General features: G+C 36.4%; 1 protein-coding gene across 1 annotated transcript in view; it reads left to right on the top strand.

Annotated features, from left to right (window-relative positions):
- Window positions 1-20223, top strand: part of PURG (purine rich element binding protein G) — a 37677-nt gene extending 17454 nt beyond the window's left edge. Inside the window, exon 2 of the mRNA XM_022571156.3 lies at window positions 16857-20223. Within this exon, the coding sequence (XP_022426864.1) occupies window positions 16857-16961 (105 nt within the window). The 3' untranslated portion in view covers window positions 16962-20223. The remainder of the gene's footprint in view (window positions 1-16856) is intronic.
- Window positions 20224-21543: the final 1320 nt, after the last annotated feature.

Genomic DNA, 21543 nt, shown 5'->3' with positions numbered 1-21543 from the left:
ACTAAGCAATTATTTTTTTCTTTGCAGTGCTTCCATCATTTTAAGATCTTTCTCCACTGCCCACTGTTGTCACCCCTAAATCACAGAACTTCATTTAGTGTCATGCAGTCCTCAGGGCACATGCTGCCAACATCTCAGAACTTAACTTCTCCTCTCTTGTAGTCTCTGACATAAGCTAGGCATTAATATTTTGCCAGTAGGAATCTTTGTGGGGGTTTTTTTTGGCTGCACTGCATGCACCATGCAGGATCTTAGTTCCCTGGCCAGGTTTCGAACCTGTGCCCCCTGCAAGTGCAAGCGCGGAGTCTTAACCATTGGACCGCCAGGGAAGTCCCAATAGGAATCTTTAATGTAGTAAACCACTGTGTGAAAATTCCCCAAGTTCTGAGCCTTTTTCTGACAACTGTTTACCTTCTTTATCAATTATAATGTTAAATTTACTTAGAATTAGGGATGCCTGTGTGATTTGTAATAAATAAAACTAGTTTGTATTATTGTTCTTCAAACATCGCTGAACTATACTCCTATTTAAGGATCCTTTGGGTCATTATGTAACTATGTGCAATTTGGTTTGTTAATCACCACTTACTGTTTAACTCATTTTTTGAAAAAGACCCCAATATTCCATTTAATGACTTGCCAAGCTGGGATTCAAGCAGTACCTTCCATTAGGTGATTTGCTTCTGACGTGAGACATATTACAGAAAATCTACACTTTGATGGAAATTTTTTTATGTTCTATGTGGGAAAAAATTAATCTAGGTAAACATGAAACTTGATTCTTAAATTAGATTTTTAATAATTCAATTCTAAGTGACAAGTTTCTTTTAATAATTTTGTTACAAAAATAACTATAAAATGAATGTGGATGCCAAATTACTCACTACTGTATAATTTTGCTATAATTTATAAGGCCAAAATATTTTAGGTGTTTTTTATTTGGACTATTATTTCAAGCATTCACGGAATTTAAAGAATCCTAAGGTCTCTCCTTTGCCCTCCTGGTGTGCAGAGGTGTGGTGTAGAGGTTAGGGGTACTGTGTTGTATATTATCATTCAGAAGCCCTGGCTCTGTGCATTCTAGGTAGGATTGGGGCAGGTCATTTCACTGCTGGAACCTCCAGCTTGCTTATCAGTGTGGGCATTGGATCAGAAGAACCTTTCAATTTCTATATTCATGGAGTCAGTGAAACTTCTCCTAAAGTTACCTTCAACTTCCTTCTCTAGGCTTTTCTCATTTTCTCTATATCTTCTTTATTTTATCTGACATTAATTGACCATCGTTTCCTTCTTGGCATCGTTCATATTTAGTTACAGTTGCTTTGGTAAAGTGTGGACTTATCTTTTGGCCCTATACACCAAAAGCGTTAAATAGGCCATTCTTCCAGTTCCAAAAGATTTTTTTAGACACAGCCTAAAACTTGATTAAATATATTTGAAAAATTTAAACTTACTTTCCCATAGAAAAATCCCACCTTTTTAAGTTGAATTGAAGTTTAAAACCAGAGACTGTTTTTCTTCCTCTTTTCTATTCCCCTCTACACCTAGCCCCGGGCTGATGTCTTAAATCATCCCTCTTCACTTAATCACAAGTGTTCCAATTCCTGTTTTGCCTTTGAAATCTTGTTGCTTCAAGATCACGGTACTTAACAGACAAATCAAAATGGCGACGAGTGGAAATGAAAGTGATAATTTAAAAACCTGATAAGAAATACTATATCATTTTATTTCAAAGATTGACTCACAAATTAAGGTTCAGTAGAATATGAGATCTTTAGTTTCCTACCCATCCTAAATTTTACTTTAGAAATATTTTTTCCCTTGCTTAATAGATAAATGAACCTGTTCTTGTATTCATGCAGTGACTATTAAGTGGCTACTCTGTGCCAGCCCTTTTGCTAGGGACTAGAGATACAGTGAACTACAAAAGAAAAATATTCCACTGCCATTAGCTTTAAGTGTGCCATGTCCAGAGTTATTTGATTCAAAGCAGCTGTTGGAACCTAATCAAACTGTCATTTTTTCCATTCAACAGATATTCATCTGATTATCTGCCACAGGCCAGGCAGTGTGTTGGTATATATGAGAAGTGTGTTTGGAGCTATTATAAAATGCTATATGTTATTTTCCCTTGAACAATTTATTCTTTAAATATGATGAATGATCTACATTCTCTCATAGTGTTCAAAGTATATTTCACTGATGCAAATTTAGAGAACTACAATGATACTATTTTAAACAATATTTCTGCCTTCTCCATTCCAAGTCTCTTTTGATGTCCTAGGATGAAAATAATAATTCTCTTTCATCTCATGTGCCTGTGTTCAAATGGTAATGACTTCTTGAGCTCTAGGTTGGAAATTGTGAAACCCCGTTCAGGTTCGTCATAAGACTGCTGTGATTTCTGTATGTCCATGGGGATTGAGTTGGGGAGAAGGCTGAGGAAGGCAAGGAATAGTAACATTCATGTCACGTATTTACCCTCCCTGCTGCAGGCCTTTGTATTCATCCTCGCTTTAATTTTATTGCATTCTCTTCGCATATACGATATCTTCATAAACTTTTCTCTCTATATGTCTGGATTGACAATATGCATCGGTGTTCTCAACTATGAATTACTCACCAATGTCTTAGCTGAATGGAATAAGCCTGATTCTACTGTGTCTTTGTAAATCACAAGTTGTAATAATTTTCACTGTAGATGCATTGCAGTGAAAATCCATTAATGGATACATTCAACTAGTTATTGGTACAAAAGATTCATTTATCCTGAAAGTTTTTCTATAACTGAACATTAGTTCTGAAATATTTTCTAATTAAATTCAATGTTAGAAGAATTATAGAATTTTAAATTATAATACTTTTCATATAATTTAACATATTTTTCAGAGTTCTTTCATATATTAGATCTCATTTCATCCTGATGAAAATATTGAGTTAGATTAGTTTACGTCAATATCACTAACCTCACTTAACAAATGAAGAAAACAGACCAAGGCAGGTTAAATGATTTGCTGTAGATCATCTAGTGATCTAATAAAATACCAGGGTTTATAAGGAGCCCACTGCTCTTTGAAGCCTCATAATAACACTATAGGAAATTTAAATGGTAAACTTGAAATCAAAATCTGTTAGAATTAAACACGTTTTTATAGCAAAATTAGGTTGTTGTTTTTTTAACACATTCTAGTTATTTTCCTGTTTTTGTTGTATCTTTAGGCTCAATTCTGCACTGAATCTACGATCCATTTTGGCCCTGGCAGTAGGCATATCAAGTCATTATATTGGTGTTCATGTCTATATAGAAACCACTTGCCTGGATTCCTCCTCTTTGCCTCTAGTTATTGAGACTTTGACCCACTCTTTCCTGAGCTTCCCACCTTAGTGTACCTTCCAGAACTGGATCCTAATAACTAGAATACAGATCCCTTCCTGTCCTGTTAACACAAGTCTTGTCATGGCACTGCATGGCAGTGTAGCCTTCAAAAAATGTTATTTAGAGAATTTAAGAGATAAAACTACTTCATTGTACAATAAATTCAGTTAATAATTAAAAATCAACTAGTGATTTTTTCCCCTACACTCTTATGAACAAGAGATAAATGACCACATAATAAGTTAGAAGCAGGCTTTTTCAAAAACCCGTTTGAAAGGGATGTTCCAAGTTTTTATCAAATTAACTCAAGAACCCACATCTTCATTTATAACGTTATAGCAGTTAACAGTGCAGTAATCTCCTTCACACACACACGAAATTTAATCATGTTCACTATGTTGTATTTATTGAAGAAGAAAATCAAAATAATACATACTAGGAATATTTGAATTTCAATAGGATCAAAAGCATTGTGGTTATAGCTCTACTGACTGGGAAATTCCATTGAATAAATGATCTCACTCCTGGCATTCCCAGTTAACCATGGCTTTGTAGCCTCACTGAGGAATTAGCAGGCTGAATTCTCAATTCTTACATGGAGATTGAATTTCTCTATATATATATTCCTGTGGCCATAAAAGTTTCATGTTGGCTCAATCTGCATAAATAATCACATAACAATAAATATAAGAAGGTCAATATGTCTAGGCTTATCATGAAGGAGCTTAATAGAAATTCCACATTTGCTTTTTGCTTTGTGAGGAATAAAACAACAATTTTAATTTAAAACAATTTAATTTTACTTAATTTCCTCCTCCCCCTTAAATAATAGCAATAATTTCAGCTGTATTTCTAGGTACTTGTTCTGCACAGAGTTATCAGGCCATGTCAGTGACCTACTACAGAATGGTAAAGAGTACAGAACAGACTTTCATGTCAGCCAGCCCTGGGTTCAGGTTCAAATTCTGTCACATATTGTGTAATTTGGGGCAAATTTTATAACTTTATAGAGTTATTGTGAGAATTTATTCACTCAGCCTTTAGTTTATACTTACTAATGACTCTATTTTTGGGGCCAGGGGATGTATCAACAACAACACAGATAAGGTTTCTTGCTTCACAGAACCTAGAGTCAGCCAAAATTTTCTTGAAGAAAATTAAATGTCCTGAAGCTGTTAGCAAAGTTTCTGTCACATAATAAGCATTTAATAAATATTAATAACATCATTATTAATTCTTCCCAACCCATAAAATGGATGGTTCCCCAGAAACTATAACAAACGTATGCAAAATTGGAAGGAAACCTCCTTTTACCGGAGGAGCTCTCTGGTAGAGCAGTGGCAAGGGAGTTGGGCTAGTTATAATCCCTTGAAGCTGTTTTCAGGAAAATATAAAAGCAAACAACTGTGTAGGCAGAAATTTCTTGGACAGGAAACAAAAAGCCCTAACTTTTATAAAAGAAAATAAACTAGACTTCACCGCAATTAAAATTTTCTGCTCATCAAAAGACACCATTAAGAAAATGAATAAGCTATCCACAGACAAGGAAATAGCAAAGCATGGTTTTATTGCTGGAGGGAAACAGAACTGCTTTGTTTCATTTTTTAAAAAGATGATCATTCAGCAGTTTGCATAACTTGGGGACCGATTGCCCCACTGCTAAAAGGATTCTAATCACCCGTTTTCTAGTATTGGTGTAAGTATCCATAGTAACTTAACAACCTATGATTTTCCTGTCTTAATCTGCCATCAACTTTTTTATTTTTGGCCTGAAGGAATCTTTGGAGTAACCTAACACCCTCATTTTATAACAGATAGGAAAAATATTAAAGATGTCATGTGACTTGTCCAAAATCATTTAACTAATCATTTCAGAACTTGAGCTAGACCTTATTAAATGGTCTTTCCACTACCTAATATCTACTTCTCTATTAGTTTGCTTCAGAATCAGTCAGAGATGGTATGTGCGATTCATTTAGAATGTGTTTGTTTTCTTCTCTCAGCTGGAAGAATTTTCTCACCTATCTATTTTAAAGGTGAAAACTATGATACACACTTTAACCCTTAGTTTCAGGATGGTAAAGGAGCCATTATAATTGAGGCCCCAGTTACCATCAAGAAGAGGCCCCTACAGAACATCATCTCAATACTGAGCTTTATTTATTTATTTATTTTGGCTGGGTTGGGTCTTCGTTGCTGTGCGCTTCTCTAGTTGCGGCTAGTGGGGGCTACTCTTTGTTGCGGTGCACGGGCTTCTCATTGCAGTGGCTTCTCTTGTTGTGGAGCATGGGCTCTAGGCACGCGGGCTTCAGTAGTTGTGGCAAGCGGGCTCAGTAGTTGTGGCTCGCGGGCTCTAGAGCTCAGGCTCAGTAGTTGTGGCGCACGGGCTTAGTTGCTCCACGGCATGTGGTATCTTCCTGGACCAGGGCTCAAACCCATGTCCCTGCATTGGCAGGCAGATTCGCAACCACTGCGCCACCAGGGAGGTCCCTCATATAACCTTAAACTATACTTTTTCTATCTTCTAGCACTTGGCATTCTGTTTTTCTTTGGTACTTATGAACGTTTAAACCTCTCACTATCTCAGAAACCATTTACATGAAACATCACACAACTACCCATTCTATTAATTATGTAAGTTTTTATTGTTGCCTCTAGAGAAGCAAACAGTGTCCTTTAGTGTCACTTGAGCTTTTAAAAGGACATTTTTTATAGTTAAAAATTAGATTATCATGTATCAATTTATTGTTGTTTTCCAACTGTGTCAATTTATATTTATGCGATCTTTTTGTCAACAATAGCAGTAGCAGCAATAATGACATGGGACTTGGGGGTTTCAGAGCATTACTTTTTTTTACTAAGTATGTGCCTGTACTTTTCCTTTTCAGTCATACTGAATTTTTTTTTTTTTTTTTTTTTTTGCGGTACGCGGGCCTCTCACTGTTGTGGCCTCTCCTGTTGCGGAGCACAGGCTCCAGACGCGCAGGCTCAGCGGCCATGGCTCACGGGCCCAGCCACTCCGCGGCATGTGGGATCCTCCCGGACCGGGGCACGAACCCATGTTCCCTGCATCGGCAGGCGGACTCTCAACCACTGCGCTGCCAGGGAAGCCCCATACTGAATTTTTAACGTATAGTAGGAAGCAAGTACGTGAGGTAAGAAACGACAATTCCAGGGAAAAGAAAACATTCATTCATTGATTCAACAAATAGTTATTGAGTTCCTCCCACAGGCCAGGCATTGTGCTAAGGAAATTTCTTACTTTTTCCATGTGTTTCTTCTACTCTCTAGTGGAAATGATGAATAGTAGGTAAATTATATATTTTAGATACCTTTGTATGATACATGGGTTTAGGACAGCATAAGCCTTTGGTGGGTTAGAATTGGAATTACATAAAGAAATAATTTGGTGAAATAATTATCTGGCTTTTGATTACAGTTTTAATCTTGCCCTTAAATACTTGGCATCACTTGCCCCTGAATTCTCTTCAGGATATTACTATTTTCTTCTCAGAACCAATAGTACTCTTTCACTTCATTTTTGGAATCGTCTGATAGTGTAATAAGGTTATTTCTGTAGAAAGTTGGGAATTCATTGACTATTTTAACTCTGATTGTAATCTCTTTAAAGTCGATGAACATGGCCCCTTAGATTTGAAGTGGTGAGGTAATCATTAAAAATTAGGCCCCAACCACTGGCATTCAAAATGGTTTTAAAATGTGATTTACTATATGTACACTCGATTATGCACCAGGTACCATAAAGCAAAATCTTGTTTCCTTCCCGCCTGAATGTTTTAAGTTCATCTGTCTGCTTTAGGTAGTAGTGGTACACTGTTGCCACACCAGTATTCACACATCCTTGGGGAACCAATACAAGAGTGAAGGCCAAACTGCCGTGATTACTTTTAAGTAGCATTTGAGCCAAAATGTTATCAATTTTTTTTTCTGCATTTATAAATTAGTATTTTCACAGTAATAAATCTGACTTGGAAAATCGTTTACATTCTAGGATTTTTTTTTTAAATAAATTTACTTATTTATTTATTTATTTATTTATTTTTGGCTGTGTTGGGTCTTCGTTGCTGTGCGCGGGCTTTCTCTAGTTGCGGCGAGTGGGGGCTACTCTTTGTTGCAGTGCACGGCTTCTCATTGCGGTGGCTTCTCTTGTTGCAGAGCATGGGCTCTAGGCGTGCAGGCTTCAGTAGTTGTGTCACGTGGGCTCAGTAGTTGTGGCTCGCAGGCTCTAGAGCTCAGGCTCAGTAGTTGTGGCGCACGGGCTTAGTTGCTCCGTGGCATGTGGGATCTTCCTGGGCCAGGGCTCAAACCCGTGTCCCATGCATTGGCAGGCGGATTCTTAACCACGTTTTGTTTTTTTGTTTGTTTGGGGTTTTTTTTGCGGTACGCGGGCCTCTCACTGTTGTGGCCTCTCCCGTTGCGGAGCACAGGCTCCGGACGCGCAGGCTCAGCGGCCAAGGCTCACGGGCCCAGCCGCTCCGCGGCATGTGGGATCTTCCCGGACCGGGGCACGAACCCGTGTCCCCTGCATCGGCAGGCGGACTCTCAACCACTGCGCCACCAGGGAAGCCCCCTCTAGGGTATTTTTTGAACATGAAATGTTTTATATCTTTTCTTAGAGCTGACACATTTACTATGGTCCATAAAAGAATGTGTCTTAATTTTTCTCCAGTTATAAAGAGCCTGCTTTGGTTTGGTGCCCTGATATAAAATCCATGTCCTATGCAGAGTATTAGTCATGGACCCCATTCTAGGATACGTTGCTCTCTATGGGACATGGTGAGGGTAGAAATTTTGAAATGAAAAAAGAATGACACCAGCCTTCATGATGCTTCTTCAGCAGGAGTATTTTGCTTAGTTGTAATGTTGTTGAACATTTTGTATTAAAGTATAGCTTACGGGCTTCCCTGGTGGCGCAGTGGTTGAGAGTCCTCCTGCCGATGCAGGGGACACGGGTTTGTGCCCTGGTCCGGGAAGACCCCACATGCCGCGGAGCGGCTGGGCCCGTGAGCAATGGCCGCTGAGTCTGCGCGTCCGGAGCCTGTGCTCTGCAACGGGAGAGGCCACAACAGTGAGAGGCCCGCGTACCGCAAAAAAAAAAAAAAAAAAAAAAAAGGTATAATTTACATACAGCTCTTATTATACCATTCAGTCATTTTTGGCAAATATCAAGACATAGAACATTTTTCTCACCCCAGAAAATTCCCATGTACCCCTTCGCAGTCACCACCCACTCTCTCCCCCTCCTCCTGACTTTCAGAAGCAGTCACTGATCTGATTTCTATTAGCATAGGCTACTTTTGTCTATTCTGGAATTTCATACAAATTAACATGTATTTTTTGTATTTGACTTCCTTCACTCAGCCTAGTAGTTTTGAGATCAGCTGTTGAGTTCATCAGTAGATAGTGACTTTTTATTGCTAATGATGCTTTTTTTAAACAGGCAAAAAATAAGCAGATCTTCACTGAGTATCTTAGTTGAATCATGGCAGCAAACCTGTAGTAAGAATGGAGGAGACAAAATACCCTTAAATATTAATATTAAATAACTGCTCCTAACGTTCAAACAACTCTCCCACCTTAGTTATGTGCATACTCTTTTGAGAGACTCTAAATTATTCTATTAAAAACGGAGGTAATGGGCTAGTGCAGTTCAGCAATTGCAATGGCCAAAGAATGCTTATTATTTATTTTACTTCACAGTTCTGCTTCGACCTCAGAAAGTAATGTGAAAAATAATTCCAAGGGAGGAGATACTTCTTGTGATACCTCTATTATCAAAGCATGCCGGAAGGAATGCTTTCATTGTTTATTGATATGGTGATGCCTCAGTAGCTTTTATGCACTCTTAAAATTATATAACGTAGACCTAATGAATCAGTTATTATTGGAAACTCACGTTGGTCCATAGTTTTATACATGGAAAGAGAGTGGGTACAATGAAAGCAACATCCAGATTGCATTTTTGTTTTTCTGAAAGTTCTAACTGAATTTACCTAAATTTTGCCTTTTTAAGCAAAGAGTCATTGAGATTCTGAGGAGTGGCAATGTATTTAAGGGAAGATAATAACTGTTGTTCTAGTGAGCCTTAGTAAATTGTGTACCAATAGATCTAAAGGAGGAATTTTTACTATCTGCTGTTGTCTTTTTCAAGAGAATCCTATTCTTACCAAAGAGGGGTCTGAGTTTTGACGTAACTAAATAAAGGAGAGGCTTGAGCTGGCCTTTGGCTAGTCTATCCCAATCCACGCCATGTCCACCTTTAAGATTCTAAAAGGAGGAGCTGCAGAACCACAGAGAGATCCCAGAACACTAAGTCACATACCAAGAGCATACCCAACTGGGCTTTTCTTAACTTTATGGGAAGGTAGTAAGTCATTTTCAATGTTTATGCAACTATTCAGCAAGAGAAAGAGTAATCATATGGTACTACAATGCTGTATCAGTTCTATGGAAAAAGACACTCAAAGGAAATATCTTGCCAGATTATTAAGAGAATGTTAATAACATTTCAGATTATTGCCATTCTCTGAATCCCTCTCATCTACTTATTTTCTCATTTCTTTTACCTTTCTGCCTGCCACTAAATATACATACTTTCCTTCTCTCTGATAGCTATTTTTCTCCTTATGGTTCCTAAATTATTGTACCACATTCATATTTCATTCTGATTATTCCAAAAATACTGAAATGAAACTCCCCTTTAATATGACCTACTTTAATGTAGAATTTGGCCTAAGTCTTACTTCTCATGAAAAGGCAGTTACATTTAAATTACCAAGAGAATCTCGTCAGTGTAATTTAACCCATAAGGAGGATTTGAAGTGCTATCATACTCAGCTTCAAGGATATATGTTCTAAACTATGAAGACGATTAACTACTTTCAAGCAGTATGCATGAATTCTCTAAGCAGTTCATCATCCTTTTGGTTGTAGTAATTAATTTTAATTAACTGCCAATAATGTTTGTTGCCATGTGGAAAAGTGCGGATATGGCCCTGGTTCCCATTTGAGTATGCGTAATGACGTGAGTTTAATGTTCAAAAGGTAAAGAGGTCTTAGGTTGTGAAATAAAGAATTATAAGCCTGAGTTCCCAGTGAGTACATGCAGCCTGAAGAGTTTTGAAAAGTCCTAACTTAGCAGAAATTAAAGCTGATCGTAAATCATCTTTCCTCCACCTGTGTGTTTATGCTTCTGGCTAATAAAAATTAGATTTTTGCTTCCTAATTTTGGAATGAATAATGTTTTTGCTTCTCAGTCAAAATGTTCTAATTAATAGTGCTGTTTTTATTAACATGTACAGCAGTTTAGAGATTCAAACTTAATATCGTTACCATTTAGTATTTTTACTGATGTGATTTAAAACCATAACTCTAATTTTTACAAGAAGTCATTTCTTTCACCTTTCTCTCTTTGAAACTGGGAATGAGGGCATGCGTTATACTTAACTGGTAAGACCTATTCTTTAGAGGACATGTTCAGGTAAAGTAGTGGGAGTAGGATCAAGCTCTTAGCTGCTAATGGTGCAACGACATAACATATTGTAATATCCACACTATATTGACATAAGTTAAGTAGATGTATTTAGGATTTAAAAGACTTTACATGGTGTTGCTGCAAAAGGAGGCCTAATGATGGTTTAAAGAAAACTTTTAATACTCACAGTTGTTCAAGAGTTCCAGAATATTAAACTTTACAAGGTTATTCTTTTTTCTTAAAAATAAAATATATTTTGATTACCATACAGATTCCCGTCATATCAGAGGAGGAACCAGTTAGCACAACGTAGAATTTTAGAGCTGGAAAAGACTTTGATATCGTCTAGTTTAATCTCACCATTCACCTATTTCACTAAAATCTATCTTCTCAAGGATCTTAACTTTCCTGCACTTATTTCCAAAACATTGAACAACACTCGTCCCCAGTTCCTTTCGCCCTATCTGTGTAACTGTCTTTCCACTCCCTTCTGATATTCTCCATAGTCATGATAATGACTGCAGCTGGGAGGATTATTTCCTTGGTTCTTTGTGCCTGAATTAGCTTAAGAAGAGTCTATTGTACATAAAAGTACAACTTCTCATTTAAATATTTGACAAAAGGCAAGGTGAATCATTCAAAGTGTTAGGAGTAGTTGTAGTAACAGTCACGTCATTGATACTCTGGAGGGCATGTATAATATGGGCTTTGCCATCGTGCGTAATACTACCCTATCATTTAAGACGAGTAATACTACCTACTCTCCTGTAATAGAGAAGATGCAAGAGTGGACAAGCACAGCTTTTCAATTGGGCGGTGGAGTTGAAGTTCTTTGTTCTGTTTTCTCAATCTCATTTCTCGTTCATTAAGTCAACAAATATTTATTTTGCATACAGCATGAGCTAGATAGTCAGCTAGGTCTAGATGTACAGCAGACAAGATCCAGTCTTTGGCCTCAGAGAGTGTATGGTATAGATACATAGAATAGGACAACTGCCTTTGGATTGGAGAATATACATCTGTGTAGCTCTACCACTGCTCAAGCAATTTATTAACTTTGCCTTCCTCATAGGGATACAATGAGAAGTGACTGTTATAACCGATTGTGAGGCATTTGGAAATGAAAAGTGCTATAAAAGAGCTGAATAATAGAAAGCAAGATGAATTATATGATAGGAATGGTCCTCATCGATATATTCAATACTATGTCATCACTATGGCAGTGCTACCAGGGAAAAGCTAAACGAGGTAAATACAACTGCCTAGCTTTTGCAAAATCAAGAAAAAAAAATCTGTGTGTTTTAACAAGAAAGATTGTGGCATCATATTATTTTGGGTATTACATGAGCTAATATATAGTTGGAATATCATATATAGTGTGGAGTTTCCACACGTCTGTAGTTTCTATTAAGAATATTATACATTTCAGTGTTATTTGAAGTATTTCTCTAGTTATTGTTAAATGCTACCACTGTCCAAGACTATTGCTTACCAATAAGAGATTATATTCTCATATTCGAAAACTACAAGAAGGCTCTTTAAATTATATAGGAGGATAACTGTCCTTTCTGTGACTAACCTATTATATGTTGGGTTTGGGGGAGTTGTCATCAGCGATTTATCATGCCTGATCCTTTCTGATTTTACTTGTTTTTAAAGTTTGTTACTTCTCTCAGAGGACTAGGATACCAATTTTTATATCCCATTCTATATCCTCAGAAGGTGAAGAATTTATAGAATTGGGCATTTCTTTCATATGCTTTTATGTGGTCATTTTTACACCCAAGGGAGAGTCTCAAACTGTAGAAAAAAGAAGGGGTCCTTTTTTGCTAGTCATTTAATATTCCATGACTATGAACTAATCGTAATGTTAACATAAGCTATTGTATGTTTTTATCAGCATTTTTCACCCTAATTAAATGAGACACTACACCACACTGTTTAGCCTGTGGCATAACAAAAAAGACAGGTGAGCTGTCATTGAGAATCATGATCTTACGTTCTCTCTCTCCTCTGAATAATAAAATTTTTTTTGGTCTCAGTTTATAATGCGACACCTCCCTAGTTTAACTTCATCACATTCAAGCAACAAAACTATTAAAATTCTAACCTAACGTGGGTACCATCTATTTTAAAATATATATTAATATAATTATTACATGGTAAAGGGATCTTCTATTTGTTGTTTGTTTTTCCCTGATTCACCAAATTTTTTTTTTTTTTTTTTTTGCGGTATGCGGGCCTCTCACTGTTGTGGCCTCTCCCGTTGCGGAGCACAGGCTCCGGACGCGCAGGCTCAGCGGCCACGGCCCACGGGCCCAGCCGCTCCGCGGCATGCGGGATCCCCCCGGACCAGGGTACGAACCCGCGTCCCCTGCATCGGCAGGCGGACTCTCAACCACTGCGCCACCAGGGAAGCCCGATTCACCAAATTTAATAATATGGAGAGCTTCCACCACAGCTGCTTATTATTTGTTCCATATGTTGATGCTTTTGTCTCTAATGTCCTTTTGTCCTTATTATATTACATCTATACTTTTCCATTTCACATTTCAATTTAGAATAAAGAGATAGAAGCATGAAAATTAATTACCCATGCATCAAACATTTTTGCTGTGCTTAATAGAAACGAACACTTAAGACTAGAAACCTTAATGTTTAATACTGTCTTCAAAACTCAGCTATTGCATATATTGTCACTTCAGCAATGGAAGAAACTGAGTATAATATGTAATCTGATAAAAACAGGATAACTATGTTTAAAAAAAAGCATATGATGTCTGTGCATTGCATGGCAGGGTGTTACTGAAATTTGCCTAGATAATCTCTCATGATATTTTCAGATTTTATGGGAATGCTTTGGCTATACTTGGATTTGAATCTTCGTAATGACAAAGGTTCTTAATAGTTATTTTTTTAAAACACACTATACTGTTTTTAGAAAGTTATAATTCATCTTCCTGCTTATATTTGTGCTAAGTTTGTACTATACTATTAAAAAGAAAGGTAAATTTATATATACTTAGATTTTGAAAAGTAGACTCATGTACATTTTTTTAAATTTTTGGTAACTTGTGGCACTTTGGTAAAGGAATGTGCAATTATAAAAGTTTATGCCATTTTAATTTTTTTTAATTCCCAGGAATTACTCTTACTAGGCTTTAGATTCAAAACCAAACCCAATTTTAAGATCAGCACTTTTTTCCTACTGGTAGTTCCTGTTTTTCCAATTATATGGAACATAAACTATTTTTTGCAATGAGTTTTACCTTTCCTCCATTCTAATCTCAAAAATCGTTAAATTTAAGGAACATTTTAAATTAATCCAGTGGTAATTAGAAAAGCATTTTAGATGTCATGGCCATTTAATCTGTTGCCTGACTTTAGTAATTTTCTGATAAAATTAACTAAATTCCTGAAAAAGAATATTCAAACATTTTAATTTGTTTTCACTGGTTGTAACCGATTGCGTAGTTGATGTCCATACAGTCATAATTAATCTTAAAATCTGGAGCTGCCAAGAGAACTAAGGACACAGCTGTGCTTAAAATACCCCCATATCCTCCAAAGAGAAATCACAAGAAGAAATAGAATTCCATATGATATGGCTATTATATATACTTCGATTAGGTTACCAGTATTTTACTGTGATACATCCATGGGTATTAGAAGCAAAATGAAAATAAATATAAATGCTTTAATATTAGATATTGGCATCAATGTAGATTATGCATAAGGTATTGCAATAAAAATATTAATTGTGCCTGTATTTGAAGAATTTATGTTAGATTTTCTGTGGCCTTTTTCATTCAAGGCTGCACAATCATTTTAAATGTAAACACAACAGAATATATGTTTGAATGAAATGATGGCCCTGTTTGCCATGGGATTAAATATTCTGTTGAATTTTGGGGGGCATTGGCTGTTGTATATTATGACATAAACTTAGATTGTTCACAAGCAATATGTGTGTCTTATGTACAAATCACAGCATTTAGAAATTATACATCTTCCTTTTCCTCACAAAATGAATTCAGAATTTGTAATTCAAATTTTATCGGTTTAAGCTGCTAGTTATTAAAAATTACCTAATGTGGATCAAAAGAGTAAATGAAATAAGGACTATGAAAGAATGCTAATTAATAGCATAACCCCATATCAAACTTCTGATAACTTTAAGTTTCTTATAAAGCCTTAAAATATTTTAGTGAAAAATTAATTACTTGGAAATGAAGGCACTTTATTACCTTGAACTAAGCTATTTGTCTGTATAGAACTTGTCTAAAATCCCATAAAATATTCTTTATCCTTTTATAAATTTATCCAACTTATGTGTTTTTCTAAAGGTTCTTATAATTAAATGTAATAATTCAAACTATTTTAACTTAACAGAAAATTGTATTACATAATACAACCAATGAACAATACAGAAAAAAACTCAAGCGTAACAAAAGTGTTTGTGATAATGGCAAAACTGTTAGTCTAAGTTAGTCTACAATCATTTGAGGTTAAAATGTTGTAAAATTGAAGACTTTTTCACTGAACAATTTTTAGATAGCTTTTATTTTTTAAATCTTATTTTTAATTGGTACTACCTTGTTTTGAAATGTTGATCAAAGATAAGGGCAATCAAAACTATTAAGCCAGCCTGTTGTTACTCAATTTTGTTTTAGTTGAGGTTTTTTTTTTAATGTAACCCTAAAACATTAAGAAATTAGTGTTGCTTCCTCTATGCTCAAGTCAGCCATGCCTGGAGAATTATCGAATTTAAATCAGTAATGTGGATGTGCTGCTGTGTATACCTGTTTCCTCTTCAGAAAATTAATACTTGATTTAAACAATAGATTTGGTTCAACAGAAAAAAAATAGGATTTCTTTTCAAAAGTTAAATTTTTTCTCAAATTACACATTACATCTCTCTGACATTTATAAGGATAGGCTAACTTGTATCCAAAAATGTTTTTCTACAGAAGAATATTTCAAAGCAAACAAACTTTGTGCTTTTTTTTGTTTTTTTGTTTGGGGGCAGTTCGCTTAAGAAAAAAACACTTTTGTATAATTTTACTTATTTTTAATTCTTCTCTCTAGTGGCCATTTTCCTATCATTACTCGTAAATGTTTTGCTAAATGTAAATGCTGCTTCATAGATGTAGTCATCATTACATGGTACAGAAAGGAGTCAAGTTTATTAGAAGTCTACTCTTATCAAGGAGAGACTAAAGATAAATTCCATGTCAGTTCTTTTGTTTGTTTCTTTGTTTTCTTTTTTAAATAAGATATATTAACCCAAAGGTGTGTTAATGTCATGGCATGAACAATCTTAAATGTAGATCTATTGAGTATTTTGTGATGCTGAGTAACAGACTTTTCTCAAATCTCTGTGATGATTTAGAACCTTAGAAGGTTTTTGTTTAATGTTAGATTGTTGTTCTGAAAGATGTTGGTCCTAGTGGGATTTTTAAAAACTGGGAAAACAAATAAATGCATGTGTTACAAGTATAGAAATAGTGAATTGTAAACTTACCATATAGTACTGATTCTATTTTCAAAAATGTTTTTGCTGTTAACTATATACAACATAAAATTGCCGCCATACTGTAATTAAGTACTTTTTCCTAAATTACCCTGTTATCACTATTCCAGAATTAGAAGTTGGGCAGATATATGATTGATTCATGTGTCTGCATAGATGCTTCAAGGTATATTCTTCTCTTGGGGAGTAAAAATATATTTTCCTTGGCATCAATGCACTGAGATCTGAATATACCTATATCTATTCTTATTGCACATTTCTTATACAGTATCTTCAAATACGCCAAAATTGGCCTAGACGTGACTTAAAATTGAGGGTTTGTTACATGTTTTCTAACAGAAAGGTTTTCAATGAAACAGAAAGGTATTCATTATAGGTTTGTACTGTGAAAATAGTGAAACTCCCTTTAAAATTTCATATATGCTAAATTTAAATTAATATTTTTTCTTTAGCTCACAAATTACCCTAAATCCAGAGGGAATATCCACCCTTTTCACTGTTGTCAAATCCAGCATAAGGAACAGCCCTATGACACTACAAAAACAGTTGAGGAATAAGGAATAAGTCTCTTATGTCACACTTCAGAATAAAGGCATTCGGTGAAAGAAATGAACCGAAGTTCATCGTGAATGCAAGGCTTCTGTTCTTGACATTCCTCCGCGGAAGGGAAGACAAGTGTCAACACCACTGGCATCATTTTCAAACCGATCTTATGTGGAATATCTTCCACCACACTGGAGTACTTCTTGACTCTATCAGGTTTTTTTTGTTTTGTTTTGTCCTGTTTTAACTCATCAAGCCTTTCCGTTTTCAAAAAACCATTTGTCAGCATTGAGGTAGAAGGACATAGATTTGAAAATACTTTCTTAAGAGATCATGTAACTATATAACTCTGAATTTAAAAACTGAGGAGGAGGGATCATTTCAACCCACCGCCTCTTACAAGAAACATGTTTTTAAATCTGTAACTGCTTTAGTGTTAACAGGGTACAAAGTGTTTTTTGTCCTGTATTGTACTTAAAAGGTTCTCATTGATTGGTGATTGTATTGTACTGTATGAAAACAACTCATAAATTGCCTTGTATTGTTTATAATAGACCATACCACATACCACTTCAGTTTTCATGTTCCAAATTTTTCAGTGATGCATGTTAACAGTTAGGTCCTAAAATTCTGTGGTGCTAATTCTTCCATATCCAATGGTGCTTTCGTGGATGCTAACTGCACACATGCTGAACAAAGCTTGACGTTTAAAACTTTCCTCCCTTCCTCTGTTTATATAAAGTACACAGTAAAATAACTTGAATTTGTCTCAAAGTATCACTGACAATCTAATAAACTGGTTTATACGTGTGATTAGTTTGTATTCTCAATTATTTTTCAGAAAGCAGATTCATTCTGCTGGGCCCTCATATCAACAAAAAGTAGATCTTTTGTAGTGTTTATTTTGTAATTTGTGCCCAAAATTTATGGTATCTTTAGGAATTTAAATCCAGTTGGCCTGGCTTCTAAAATCAAGTTCAGATCAGACCTATAAAAACTAGACCTATCAAACCTGGAAATAAGTAACTTGAGAAGAGCACAAATGTTCTGAGTGTCTATTTTAATACTTTATTAATAAAGTTTTATCATCAGGTTGGTATCATCTGGTCCATGAAATAACATTTACATGGAAGCAAGTAGGCCTTCAAAACCTTTACTGCAACACAAAGACATTGAAAAAGCCATTCCTAAATGCTTATATTTAAAGTTTCTCTCCAGGTGTATGAAAATAAGGACAAAAAAATCAAATTGGAACTTTGCAGGACAAGCTGGTATCACATGCCAGAATGGCATAATAGATAAGCTCGTACAGGGGGTTCACTGATTTTTAATTTTAGCATTTTTACTAAGAATCACAGCATTAGAACAAATGAAGTTGCTCCTGTATCTTCATGAGGACAGAGGACTATTTCTCCTAAACCAGAGATAAACTCAATATTAAGGCAGTGTGTGAATTTGCATGCTGACCTTGGTATTTTTCCTAACCCATGGGTAACCTTAAATTTTAAAAGAAAAGATCAAGATAAATCTATAAAGCTCCTCAAGCAACAATCATTGGTCTCAAATAGAAAATGATCAAACCTATCCACCTAATCGAGTGGGTCCATGAGTGAAGTGATATTCCAATACTACTATGGTTCTTTATTACATAAAAAATGTAAGCTACAGTAATTTTGCCTCAAATAGTTATTAAATCATGTCTAACTTATAATATCAGAAAATGAAGTTTAGAGAACAGAGCCCATGTGAACACTGGGTTTGCATCTCCATGACTATCTTGAACAAATGCAGTATTTACTAAATCACAACCTCTCCCCAAGGACATTCTTCTTTTTTTTTTTAATATTAATTTATTTGGCTGCCTTGGGTCTGAGTTGAGGCATGCGGGATCTTTCGTTGTGTCATGTGAGCTCTAGAGCGTGCAGGCTTAGTTGCCCCGCAGTATGTGGGATCTTAGTTCCCCAGCCAGGGATCAAACCTGCGTCCACTGCATTGGAAGGCGGATTCTTTTTTTTTTTTAATATTTATTTTATTTATTTACTTTTAATTCTTTTGGCTGCGTCGGGTCTTATTTGCACACGCAGGATCTCCATTGTATTGTGACACGCGGGCTTCTCTCTAGTTGTGCCGTGCGGGTTTTCTCTCTCTAGTTGTGACGCGCAGGCTCCAGGGCGCATGGGCTCTGTAGTTTGCAGCACTGCGGGCTCTCTTGTTGAGGCGTGCGAGCTCAGTACTTGTGGTGTGTGGGCTTAGTTGCCGCACGCATGTGGGATCTTAGTTCCCCGACCAGGGATCAACCTGTGTCCCCTGCATTGGAAGGTGGATTCTTTACCACTGGACCACCAGGGAAGTCCCCCCAAAGACATTTCTACTGTATATTTTTGTAACTCCCTTTACAGGATTCCATCTCATGAAAACTGGCAATTGGTAAATGTGCTACAAAATAATTCCAGGTTTTCTTCAACAAAAAAGAGAGAGAAAGGTCAAAGAAAGTCTTAGGGTATCTTTATTTCTGTGGTAATATTTTGCCTGGTAATCAAAAGAAAATTAATTCTAATTTTATGAAAGGATAAGAGAATAAATAAATTTCTTTTGGAAAAATGTCTACTTTTTAATCTACATGGAAAGATCTCTAATTTTTATCCCCATGGTCAACCATAGTTATAAATCACACAGTTCATCACAGTTTGTCCCACCTAAAAAATTGTTCTCACAAATTTTTTTATCAGCCTTTTTAGTACGAAATTATTTTCAAAAACTCATTTGCCCTTTATGACTGAAAAGTAATACAATGACTACACTTTGTAAGTTTGGTTGTTTGTGAGAATAATGTAGGCCCTCCCTCACTGAGTGAAACCATCATTGAGGTTTTTTTAAAGGTACAAAATTATATTTGCCTTTACAGTTTTATCAACCTTATTTTGGTAAGTTGCTTTTTCTGTTCCTTAAACAATAATTTCCCTTGGAGATCTTAAGCTCAAGTGTCATTTGTAAATTCTTGAATGAAAACACTTTAATAAAGATCCAGATGTTTTCCGTTGAAGAGCATCTTTTGAGCTAAATTTCATGTACGCCAACAGCCTAACCTTACTCATCTTAGGGAACTAGCTTTTCTCATCAGGAATTGCTTTGAGTTTGAAAATGGCCAATGATAGTAATATTAACCTTCTTTTTTCTTTTCTTTTTATTTCTTTTTGGCCACACCACGAGGTTTGTGGGATTTTTAGCTCCCCAACCAGGGATCGAACTCCGGCCCTCGGCAGTGAGAGTGCGAGTCCTAACCACTGGACCACCAGGGAATTCCCTTGACCTTTTTTTTTTTTTTTTTTTGGCCGTACGCGGGCCCCTAACTGTTGTGGCCTCTCCCGTTGCAGAGCAACAGGCTCCGGACGCGCAGGCTCAGCAGCCATGGCTCACGGGCCTAGCCGCTTCGCGGCATGTGGGAACCTCCCAGACCGGGGCACGAACCTGTATCCCCTGCATCGGCAGGCGGACTCTCAACCACTGCGCCACCAGGGAAGCCCGACCTTCTTTTTTTTAAGAAGCCAATCTATAACCTAAATTATTTCAGACTTGTCTTCACACATTCTTTTTAAAACCATTGAAGTAGGTGCATGCTGAGTTCACATTGAAAAAGAAAATCACTTTTCTTACCCCCCACTTTATCCTTGGGGAAGTGAAAAGACTTCTAGAAAATAAGCAAAAAGTAATTTAACACAAAAACAAATGAGTCATAGTTCCTAAGACTGAATAAACTTTGAAATGCAGTAAGCACAGCACTATACGTATTCTCCCCAAATGATCTCTCATTCTGTGAGTGCTAACTGAAGCTTACCCTTTTTGCAAAGCATAATGTTTGCCATCCTAAAAGACTTAACTAAAAGATTGGCTTGTGAAGATTAAAAAGGACTCTGAATGAAAGAGTTGACCCTCAGTTTTGTGTGTTTAAAAACTCAGTTTTGTTAGTTCATTCTGGGTAAATACACAAGAGATTCCTTTTAAACAAGGTCATTAAAATAACACCTTGAGCATCAGATATCCAATGGAGAAAACAATTAATTTACAACAAAAAATAGTTTTGCTCCTATGGAGTAGGATTAAAAGGAAACTGCATAAGAAGTGGACTTCAGGGGCTCCCCTGGTGGCACAGTGATTAAGAACCCGCCTGCCAATGCAGGGGACACGGGTTCGAGCCCTGGTCTGGGAAGATCCCACATGCCGCAAAGCAACTAAGCCCATGTGCCACAACTACTGAGCCTGCGCTCTAGAGCCTGTGACCACATCTACTGAGCCCACGTGCCACAGCTACTGGAGCCCACGTGCCTAGAGCCTGTGCTCCGCAACAAGAGAAACCACCGCAATGAGAAGCCCGCGCACCAGAGCAAAGAGTAGCCCCCGCTCGTCGCAACTAGAGAAAGCCCACGCACAGCAACGAAGACCCAACGCAACCAAAAATAAATAAATAAATAGATTTAAAAAAACAAACAAACTGGACTTCAATTTTTGCTTCTATACTTTTTAAATTATTTCATGATAATCATATATTATTTTTATAATTTTAAAAATGATTTTTTTAAAGGAAGGAAAAAAATGCTA

The sequence above is a fragment of the Delphinapterus leucas genome, chromosome 21 (genome assembly GCF_059928025.1).
Source record: "Delphinapterus leucas isolate spDelLeu-1000000601 "Yukka" chromosome 21, BTC_Dleu_Yukka2, whole genome shotgun sequence".
NCBI classification, from domain to species: Eukaryota; Metazoa; Chordata; class Mammalia; order Artiodactyla; family Monodontidae; genus Delphinapterus; species Delphinapterus leucas.
This window is presented reverse-complemented; position numbering and strand designations above follow the sequence as displayed.